This window comes from Pomacea canaliculata, linkage group LG1 (genome assembly GCF_003073045.1).
Source record: "Pomacea canaliculata isolate SZHN2017 linkage group LG1, ASM307304v1, whole genome shotgun sequence".
NCBI lineage: Eukaryota > Metazoa > Mollusca > Gastropoda > Architaenioglossa > Ampullariidae > Pomacea > Pomacea canaliculata.
Genome location: NC_037590.1, coordinates 26,248,701 through 26,260,095, shown reverse-complemented (window position 1 = coordinate 26,260,095; position 11,395 = coordinate 26,248,701). Strand labels below are relative to the sequence as shown.

Below are 11,395 nucleotides of genomic sequence, written 5' to 3'. Positions count from 1 at the left end.
CGGGTAGCTTTTTAGAATTTTCACAAAAGTAGTAAATGTGTCGTGGTCTTTCTGATGTCAACACGAGTTCGATTTTTTTGAGGGAGGCGTCGGTAAAGTCTCGAGTTTTATCTTAATCTGAAAGGTCATCAAACCTAAGGAATTCTCTTCCCATGTATTATAGATTGTCAGATTCCTATCGGCTGGGCTGACTGATACTTCTGAGACGAGACCACCCAGGTATTAGAGAAAAGGACAACTTGCATCATTACCGCAGTTACTCCACTAAAATTTGACCAAAAAAATAGTATTTTAATTCATTCATCCCTTGATCGTACTAGCTGACAACCATCAGTGGATCTACTCATACTGTTCGTTGTGGAAACTGTAGAAACACAATTGCTGAAACAGAGGCATATTTTGAGCGGCAATGTTTTTCTGTCTACGCGGCGTTGACCATCCTTTTAGCTCTCGTGAAAGATAGTTTGAGAGTGTCGTGCTGGATCACCTGACCAAACTAAATTTCTCTATTGTCTGAAAGAGTTCTTGTTGGCTCACAAAGTTGACGACCGTATTGATCTTGTGATTCTTGTGAATTCGGTTTCCTCGAATACATACGGTGCATAGCAAAATCAGAGAAGAGTAAGAGATTTTTTGAGTTTCTTCCTTGTGGATTTATGAGGCTCACGCAGGACGATCCGAAATTGCAAAAGGTTTGATGGTAGCAAGAGTGGCGTGCCCAGCTTTGAACTAGACAAGAAGTTGTGGTATTAGAGGGGTTTGAGACCTGTTTTCAACAAACAATATTAAGTAGAAAGCACGGTAGTTTGGCATTAGACGCATTTGATGCCTACCGATAAGTGTGTGCTTATGCAATTTCATGTTAAGCCTTCAGTTCACCATCTGCTAGTGGGGTAAGGGGTAAGTAAACATTGTTATTAGAAAGTATATAGCATATACTGTTAACTTCGCCATACTCACTCATCCAAGCTAAGACGCAGCACTGACGAAGAGATAATCTTTTGAAATCTTCATAAAAGAAGGAACCGATTTGAATGTATGTCCATTTATCCCGCTAGAAAATAGTTTTTAAAAACCTTGTGAAAATACTAGAAACTGCGGAAATGGCTTTTTTATTATTGAAGTGTGTTTATACCTTACGAATAGAAATCGCTCTGTAACTGTATAATTTTGTGTTTACATATAAGTTATAATGATACTGTGTTCTGTGCATAGGTATAGTAGTCCTGGGTATAAAGTTAATTATGTTAAGCCATCTTTTGCGTCCTATTCAGCTAAGGGGATTAGCCTGCGCTGAAAGTCTGTCCCTATTGTCTCTCTTTCTCTCCACGTCCCCACCCCTCTCTCAGTCTTGTCTTATCTTCCTCCCATTCTCTGGCTCTCACCCAATCACTTATTCACTCACCCTCCTACTGACTCCCTGTGTCTCTTTGATAATGTTCATTGAATGTTATCTCTTAATTTTTATTTATTTTGTTATAACTGACTTGGGTTCCTTGTTTTAGGGTTTTCTTTTTCTTTTTTGGTTTGGTTTGTGTTTCAGTCTTGATTCAGTGGGCCAGTTTCGTGCACTTGTGCGCCGCAATGCATCTAAGAGCATTTTTGACCAGCTTAATTTTCAAGCGCAGGGGAAACTTCGTCCAACCAGGAATACCGAGTTTCCACAGCACCTGGCACCAGAGAAGCGCAGACGACGCGACAGATACCATCGCTACAAGACTTTGCCAGTGACAGCCAAAGAACTTAATGCTATTCCAGAAGGGGAACCTTTGGTACCGATGCTGGTGGCAAGAACGCTTGAAGTCTGCAGGCAAGACTCCCATGCTGACTCTGGAATTTTGTCAGGTTCTGAAGCAGAGAGCTTACCGTCAGAAAGTCTACGGAATCTGAGTTTAGAAATGGATGTTTCTGAAAGTGATCCATCACGTATGAGTGTTACATCCAAGGCCGCCCTTTTCCGCTCATTGGATGAAAAGGCTAGGGCAGAACGCGAGAAAGAGAAATCAGCTAGTGGAGCTAAGCGGTACATCGACCGGAAAAAAAGGGAACGATCACGAACGCAGCCCGTCACTGACGATGAGGTCAAGACGGCGGCAGTGTTTGCAGAAGAGAAGAAAATGGTATCAGTTCCTGTAAAAGTTTCCACAGCCAGAAGTGATTAACAGACCCAAATCTCCTTCCTTAGAACATGATTCGGAAGAAGATCAACTGGTCAAGTAAGTTTTCGCCAACACGTACGTGTATGTGCGTTTTATTGAAGTATACATTTCATCAATTCTTTCACACTTGAAACTTTTCATGGGTTGCAGACTCAGCCTCTCGGAGAAGGTTAAGCTGTTTTCGAATCCTAAGAAAAGCTAAGTGATGGAGACAAATCAGCCCGAGTGGGTATGTCTGCTCCGCGTAGAAGACAGCGTGCGCACACGTCCCGTTTCAACACCCAGGTAAGCTTCTTCGCAAATGTTGCGCACAAGATGATGTGCGTGCATACTTATTTCAGTCAGGGAGAGATAAAGACAATGTATTGTGAAGATACGCAGAATCGGATTATGGATGTTAGACAAAAAAAATTCATCTGTCCTGGGATGAAAATTGTTTAGTCTTACCATCTATCCTGGGATGAAAATTGTTTAGTCTTACAGCCAAACTACTTTCTGTGTCAACAATATATTGCAATTTTAAGCGTTATGGTTAAGTGTTTGATAGAATTTTGAGTATGGAATAGCGGCCGAAGTAAGTTAATGTTCCATTTTCACTGGAGCAAGTAACCCAGGAGAAACGGCAGTCGTCTTCCGCAGTGTTGCAACATGCACATTTACAATTTGTATGCTGACTATATCATATACAGAAGTCTTTCTGTGCGTGCATGCGTGCACGATAAGGCGATTGCTTCACTTTGTATCTTCGTGTGCGAAAGAAAAGCTGGAGCATGTTGCCTGAGAATGTACCATGCTTGCCACATTAACAACTGCAATCCACTGACAGCATTCTTTCTAATTCATACAGCCGGTGACACCAGAAGAGCTGGAGAAGGCCTCAAGGATCTCACCTCTTGCTATGTCACTGGTGAAGCCGCCTGACACAGAGCTGTTGATTGGTTTACGCATCAAGGATCAGCAGGAGCTGATGATGATTCACGCCGAGGCCACCCTGTCCCAGTGCAGCTCGCACTCGGGCTCACGAGCTTCTTCCCAACCGGGATCGCGTCGCGATTCATTTACCACTGCCGACGTCCTGCCAATAAGCTCCGAGAATACTTCGCTTGGTAAGTAATAAGCATATGATTACAACTAGGGATGTTTCTTGTCAGCCAGTGTCATGTTTCTGTGCTTATTTCATGTTCGTTATGGCGTACATTTGGTGTAATGCGCGCTAAAACAATCAAGCTATCTGGTTCAACTTGGCGGATGGTCGTGTTCCTGCTTGTGGCGGAGAAAATTTGGTTAATATTCAATCTCCGATGTTGATGATGGTTTAAAAACAGTGGAAAAGGCTATTTCATGGGATGATCGTAATGATTTTTCTGCATCTGCTGTGGTTTTTTTTTGCGAAAATAAGAACTTTTACTTGTAGCGAGGTTCAACTAAGAGGTTGAACGTAGTGAGGTTGAACTAAACAAACTCAAGTCGTTGGATAAACAGAGGTCTGGTTATGCCCCCAAAACAAAGAAAAGATAAGAAAAGAAAGGTCTCCAGCTCAGGCTGGAAATATTACAGAAAGCGACCGATTCTCTGAAGCTACTGATAGAGAACAGTACGTGTTCACTCGCACTACAAATCGACGATAAAATAAAAATGCTCACAAGCACCTTGTTCTAAGAGCAGAAAATGAACAACTGAAATAACTGCTACAGCAAACTCAAAAACAAGTCGTATGCTTAGAGGAAGAGACAAGAGTTTGAAAACATAGTGTGCAGAACAAAAAAGAACAAATCAACGCGCTATAACAGTATATATATATATCACGGTGCGAATTAGTACGAGTACAGTATTCGGAATACATGGTGATACAAAGGAAGAACCCCCTGTTGATTGTGAAAAAAAAGTATTGTGTATGATTCAGCATGTGCTTGGTCTGATAGTGTCAAAATCTCGACCATTCATTGAATAGGGAGAATGAGGGAAATAAACCTCGACCAGTTATTGTCAAATTTGTGTCGCGCAAGGACAGAGACAATGTTAGCAAAGCGCGCAGTCGACTTAAACGTTCAAAAACTTTTATCACAGAAAATCTCACCAACTTAAATGCACAAAGATTAAATCGTCTCAGAGAGCATGAGAGAGTGCTAGATGCTTGGTCTACAGCAAGCGGACGACTGTTTGTGAAACTGCTGGACTTGTCAATAATGGAAGTGAGAAACGGCGACACAAACCCTATCGAGAAGAAACTTCTAGGGATACCAAAGGAAGATCGCCAGCAGCAGCAGCAGAGCTGGGACCAAATTGACAACATCGTCACCGTCAAGGAGAGCAGCGACGGCAACCTGACCGGACACAACACCAGATGTCAGGACTAATGGAGGACAACGACTGCCATGGCACCTCACCGATTATGCTCGCAGTTCTCCCCAACCACCTACTCCACTCCTGCGACTGTGTAAAGTGGCTGAGACAGGGGATAGAAAGAGCTACGAACCTTCATCAGAACACGAACTTATTGGACTGCTGGCAGACAATTTCTTCAGATTAACTACTAAAACGAGGCATGCTACTACAAAGCTTCCGGTTTAGTCACATTCTTTGTTTAGGCTCGCCGAGACTAACAGCGGAGAACTATGTAAGAGGCTAAGTGTTGGTCTTGGCAGACAGACAGCAATCCACCTACACATACATGATCAGAACGAAGCGAACAAGGGACAGCACCCACCCGAAGTTAGCAACATCGACATGAAAACTACAAGAAGAACATTGGATAGTTTATTCGTACAAAGAAACTACATAAATGTCACAAACAATGTGAGTTTGTTCACAAAATGTTAAGCTTAAAGCACCTATTAAAAACAACTTTATTGGATCCCCAGCGATATGACGCCGACATGGGGTCCACGGGACAGTTTATTTGTCCTTCGTGTGAGTAGGAACTGATAATTCATGGATATATTTACTTCAACTTCTCAAAACCTGTATGCATTGGTAAATCAATTTTGATCGAATGCTTTTCGAGTTTGATTTTTTGTTTTTGTTTTTTTAATGTAAAGGTCTAGGAGAAAAATGACGGGAGCTAACTACATTATATTTAGTATAGAATATTAAAACGTCCAATTTCACATCCTCTCGCCCTTTGCTCTCTCTCTCTCTCTCCCCCAATCTCCTGCTCGCTAACTCCTTCTCCCCTCTCCCGTCACACCTTTTCTTCTTTTTTTAACATCATAGAGACACGCATTCCGGAAACTTTTGTCCGTGCACGTGCGCTTAGTCCTAGCACTCTGACTAGATATGTGACACATACTCTTCTGCAGCGTCAACCTAACCCACAACCTTATATATAAATATTTTTGTTTCAACCTCTAGATTAAAGCAAACATTCCTTACGACGTACTTAAATGTTTAACAGACCATTTATTTACAATGTCTAGACTTAAATCCAGCATAGCATCATATTTTGTTCTTTTTTCTTTCAGAATCGCGGCAGACTCTTAGCATTACACTTCCATTATTAGAGCAGGACACGAGGACTGTAAAAGCAGCAACAGAAATAGCATTTTCACCGCAGACACCTGCTATAGAGCTCACCCGTGGAGATTCAGAGCCCCGTGGTATCCTGAAGAAAATGAAGTCCACAGAAAGTGTGTCAGATGGCAATACTTTTAGGATATTGCATAATGAAATTATTACTGAAACAACACAAACAGTGCAGTGCCAAGGAGAGCGAGCCATTGAGAGTCAAGATAGTACAGAGCCTCCAAATGCAGAATGTGTACACCTAGAAAGTCATGGAGACTCGAGCGCAACGCAGGATAAAGACAAGTTAGTTTCGAAAATACCATTTTCCATGTGGGACGAGGGAACTGGCGGCCAGAGCTCAACGGACATTCCAGAGTCGGGGAAAAATACCGAGAGCAAGCGGCGATCCCGTCTTGCGGATCGTAAAACACACACTGAAAGGTGAGCGAGTTTTTAATATTTGTCTTGAAATACATTAAGCAGCGGACTACATATTTGCTGTTGTAGAATAACAACATTTAGTATTTTAGGAAAGCTAGACATTTTATAGCATTTAAATATTATGATACTGTTTATTATATAGGTTTAATATATATATTTTTATAACAGATTTAAAACAAACACAACTTTCAATCACATTAGACGCTCGAGCAGTGCAATTACAAAGAGCAATAAAGTATTAAGAAAAACGAACAAGTAAAGGAAAAAGAAAATACGCTAGAAGACAAAACATGCAACAATTGTTAAGAGGGTGCAAAAAAGAAAACGAGTGACGCGCAATCGTTACAAAAATTTACAGAGGCGGTTGGGGGGGGGAGAGAAAAAGTGTGCTCAACTAGTAGGCTTGCAACGGCGTTTCTTAATATGAGCACAAACTAGCAACCAGTTCAACATGTGGCGAAATAATATACTATGGTCAGTCTTTCGCTTACAAAGAAAAATGAATGCAGCAATTGGGGCCAGTTGGAGCATATCAATAAACAGCTGAGAAGACTGATAAATATTCTGGAGCGGGACGATAATCTTTATGACGGCGGGTGGAATCTGACTCCTTTCCAATGATTTTGACCACCCTCTGGTGGTCCAGTTTGATAAAATTCATGCAGCACTCATTCAGCGAAACAAGGACAGGTCTGTCCTATTGGCAGCAGTCTTTACATTTTTAAGGAGCATCAGTTTAAGATAATTCTTTTCTCTCTCTCTGGTTTGTTGCTGGCCTTCTTGGGCTTCACCACTCCTTTTTACGCTGTATCCACTCTTTTACATATTGTGTACTTCTTGTGCTGACTTTTTAAAGAAGTTATGGTTATATCACTTGGGAGGTTTTGTCCCCAAGTCCTTGTTGCTGGCACTGCATTAAACACAAACTTTCTCTGCGTGTGTCATCTGTTTACAGGCTGTTTTGTCATGATATAGTCTTAGTTGCTGGCTCGGCGTTAAATACTAATCCCCTTCCTCGCTGTCTTTGATACTTAATCCTCCTCTCTGCCCATCTTCCCATTCGCGCTCCTACGTGAGCGTGATTCTGTAGTGTATAAATTGTATGTTTCATTGGTTTTTTAAAATTTAGTCCGGTTGCTTTTTTTAATGCTTAGCTAACCAGTTATTGCTAAGTGATTTTTATGTAAATTCTGAGATATTTGTGGTTAAACGAAGAGTATTCTATGTTCGCGCGAACTAAATGCCACTGCCGTGCCAACCATAGTGGAATGCAGCCTGACCTCTAAGATAAATTATGTTCGCAGACTGGCGTGTGACGTGTGAGCGATGGAAAGGGTATATTGGAATTAGGAAATATTACGGGAGACTTAACTTGAAAGTTCTGCTCAGTTTTATTTTGATTACATGTTTAACCTAGTTACCGAGCAGTAAACAGTTTGCTTCAGTGTTTTGTGCGCGTGCCTGTGTGTGTGTGTGTGTGATAGAGATAGACGGTATGTACGTGCGTGTGGTGGTGCGTACACATGGCGCTTTAAAAATATAATGCTTCCAAGGATAATAGATTTAAATTTGAAAGAGCTTAGACATGCTGCTTTTACACAAACTAAGATGGCCTGAGGTCGCAGTAGTAATTTTAAAATATTACGAGCAATCAGAAATAAAGGCTTGTTGCCAGGCAGGAAATGATACGAGGAAGTCCTGGCGATGGCGATTTGTACAGGATGTAAACCTTTTTGACCCTAACGAGACGCTGTTAGCATTGAGGGGAAAATTTACTGTGTAGATTTAATAATAATAATAATTATTATTATTATTATAGTTTATTTCCCGCCAGATGTGAGCTCACTGTGCTTAACAGTTATACTCTTAAAAACGACAGTAAAGTCAAAGAATCCCTGACCGTTGCAGTGGACGTTGAAGACTGGCAGTCAAATAAAAAAAGGTCGTAGGTAAATATAAAAGGCCACAGGCAGTAAAACAGTTCGACATAAGGATGAAGATACCAGCAAGAAATGTAGAGAAGCAAAGAGCACTAAAATAAACTTGAACTCGTTTGTTTTCGCGTTTACAAAAATATCACTAATTTGTGTCAAAAAGTATGGATATCCATACTGGAGTTGTGTGTGCTGGATGACCATATAATTACAGGCAGTCCTAGTTCGGTCATCGTCTGCCACACTCTTGTGCGAAAGAAGCTGTATGCTGCTCCTAGCACAGCCGGCCGTGATAATGAGACCGCGTCAGTAAAAGGAAATTGTGATTTCCGCAGCCACACGCTTTCGCTAGCTGCTTTGAAAAGCTTGTACCTATTATAGAGGTCACTGGTATTGGAACGATTGATCGTGGCATATGTATGTTGATTCGACTCGGGTTGATATAGCTTCAGCGATGTGGTTTTGGGTCGAAATGATGGGCCCCCATTTTAAGTAGGTCACCAACTTGTATTACTAGTTTGCTGGCAGACGATTTTTTTTTTCCAGTTAACTACTAAAAGGAGACAGGTGTGTTCAAAGCTTCCGCTTTAGTCACATTGCTCAGTCGCCGAGACCAACAGAGGAGTACTTCGCAAGAGGCTAACCGTTGGTCTCGGTGGACAGACAGCAGTGCACCCATGGACGTGTATAGGTGGATTGCTGTCTGCCAAGACCAATGCTTAGCCTCTTACGAAGTTCTCCTTTGTTACAAAGCATGTGACTAAACTGGAAGCTTTGCAGCCTGGTGCCTCGTTTTAGGAGTTAACTGGAAAAACGTCTGCCAGCAGTCCAGTAATACAAGTTCGTGATGCACCTATACATGTCCGTGAAGTAAATGGTGTACCGTGGATATGACGCGCAACACTGCGCACATCCCAGATTCGTATCGTGTTTCTGTCATTGTCGTGAATATATTAGTGGTAGTTTGTTCGGCAGAAAGAGAACTGACCATACAGCTTGTGTGAACGGCTCTAAATCTGAGTTATCGTCTGGCGCGTTTCGAGCATATAATCTGTGCCATGCCCAGTGACTTCGCAGGTCGAAGCTATGTGAAGGAACAATGCAGAAGGTTTGAGAAGATGCTTTATAATATTTTTCTTTGATCCGAGGACATTTAAATTAGGTAATCCTTTAAAGGGCAAATATGAAATATGCCAGTCCTGCAGAGACATTTGTCGTGTGGTGGGACTTTAGACCATTCCACTTTATATTGATGAGACGTGTATGTTTTTAATACTATAGTCATTGACGTCCCGTTTTAGAAAGGCAAGTCAGGGATAGTTGTCAAATAATATATATATATATTTGCCTTTTTATTTACGATTTTGTTTCTTTACATGCACTGAGCATCTCTGTCACAGACGCTCATAATCGCACCCATTACACACGCAGTCATCCTGACATTAGCGCGTCCTTTCATTCTAGACAAAGACAGCTGTACATGTCTTTTGCAGCCCTTGTTTCCTTTTTTTCTTATAAAAAGAAATGTTACAACACTCCCTGCGTAAATACACGATAAAGTAAAAGAATCAATATATCAACTCATTTACATCCAAGGATTAATTATTATATGACACTTGTAACACTGCATATTGTACTAATAGAAATCGTTTCCACTCATTAGTCAGCCGGATCTTCAACTGTAGTCAGAATATAAAGTAAGCTCTTACATGTATGGCGATATTCTACATTGAAAGTTAAACGCTTAATAAATACTTAAATACTTAAACGCCATGCTAAGTTGCCAAACCCGAATGTCACGGAAAGCAGGACGCTACTGTCTTCCATTGCACGTGTTTTGTGGTTCACTTGTCGGCCTTTTGGCTGAGATCAAAGTGTAGAATTTGTTTCTACATGTATCAGGTTAATATCTGATACGTTCTTCATTGGCGGACTTCGATGTTGAACTGAATCCGGACCTATGACGGAGTGTTAGTGGTTTGTTCCATCTCTATCACTGGTTGGCCTACTATCGCAGCACCTCCTAGACAGGGATGGGGAGTAGCTGTAGCTTAGCTACAGCTACTGTAGCTGGCTACAAATTTTGTAGCTTGTAGCGTAGCCGGCTACAAATTAAAAAAAAGTAGCTTGTAGCCGTAGCTACATTTTAGAAAGTAGCTGTAGCTTGGCTACATGTTGGCTACTTTCACGACCATTCGTCGACAGCGTGTCAGCAAGACGACGACAGCCACTGCTCTCACTGCTCGGTGTGTTGACAGCCAGACACCACGTGTCTCGCACGCTCAGTAACCGCAAGTACTTGTCGTCCATGTGGCGGGAGCGATTTGAAAAACGAAGATGGACGTACCCATCAATTTCCAGCCTTATTTGAAATTTTTTACATTTTGCGAAGCCACAAAATGTGGATATAGTTTCAAATGCAAGAAGCAGCACGAAGTACTCAACGAACAAGACGTCGGCGTTTAATTTGAGAACGCACTTGCAGGTAAGTTCGTTGAGATTTTCATCGATGTTCATTCTTCTGCTTGTCTGCTTTTGGAATAGAGGGTGTACATGTTGTAAAGATTGTGGAAAGGTAAGGGTTTCAATACCGCTGGGGCGACGACTAATCAAATATGAAAAGAGCATGGAGGACGTGAACAGTATGGTGGCTTGAAGATTTTATATTTAATGCTAGTAATTAATATGACTAGCTTGGTAGAAACTTGCTGTGATTGTGAATGGACTTCTAAAATTTTGTTCATTTTCATGTGTTTATTTTAGAGGAAACATCCACTGCTTGCTAGCAGTTGACTCAAGACTTGGAAACGTCAGCGAACCCTCTGTCTCGAAGCTCTTCAAAGTGGAACACGAGAGTACCGTCAGCAAAGCAGACGTCAATTCCGCCGTCCTTGATTACCTGTTGGAATGCAACCTGTCCTTCTTCATGCTCAGCTGAACAGGCAGACTTCATCATTTATGAAGAAGTTACCGGCACTCCTGAGACAACTACCTTCCTGATGTCTCGATTGTCAATGAACTGGACAAATAGCCCACGATCAAACAACTCTATTTGCGCACCAACACCGTCTTGCCAAGCAGTGCTGCGGTTGAGAGATAGTTCAGTCTGGCAGGACTTATCATGACAAAGCTGCGCACTAGGGGACAGACAGCAACTTCGAGCCAAAGTTCTGGTCAAGTTCAATTCCATGAAGGACTGAAAGCATGTAGATTTGTTTAACAGTATTCACAAATTATCAGCACTAAGTCAAAAGTTTGTTTTATACCTTTGCATTTTGTTGTTAATATGGAGTTTTTGGTGGTCTCAGATCAGAATAAAGGTCAACGTATATAAAACCAGTTCTTGTGTTAGCATGT

The 11,395-nt window shown here is 41.6% G+C and overlaps 1 protein-coding gene and 1 pseudogene across 1 annotated transcript in view; both read left to right on the top strand.

Annotated features, from left to right (window-relative positions):
* The first annotated feature begins 2,073 nt into the window (after positions 1-2,073).
* Positions 2,074-11,395, top strand: part of LOC112576553 (supervillin-like) — a 56,738-nt gene continuing 47,416 nt past the window's right edge. The window contains 4 exon segments of the mRNA XM_025259104.1: positions 2,074-2,216; positions 2,310-2,444; positions 3,007-3,265; positions 5,621-6,104. Of these exon segments, the coding sequence (XP_025114889.1) occupies positions 2,391-2,444; positions 3,007-3,265; positions 5,621-6,104 (797 nt within the window). The 5' untranslated portion in view covers positions 2,074-2,216; positions 2,310-2,390.
* LOC112553794 lies at positions 9,882-10,092 on the top strand (annotated as a pseudogene).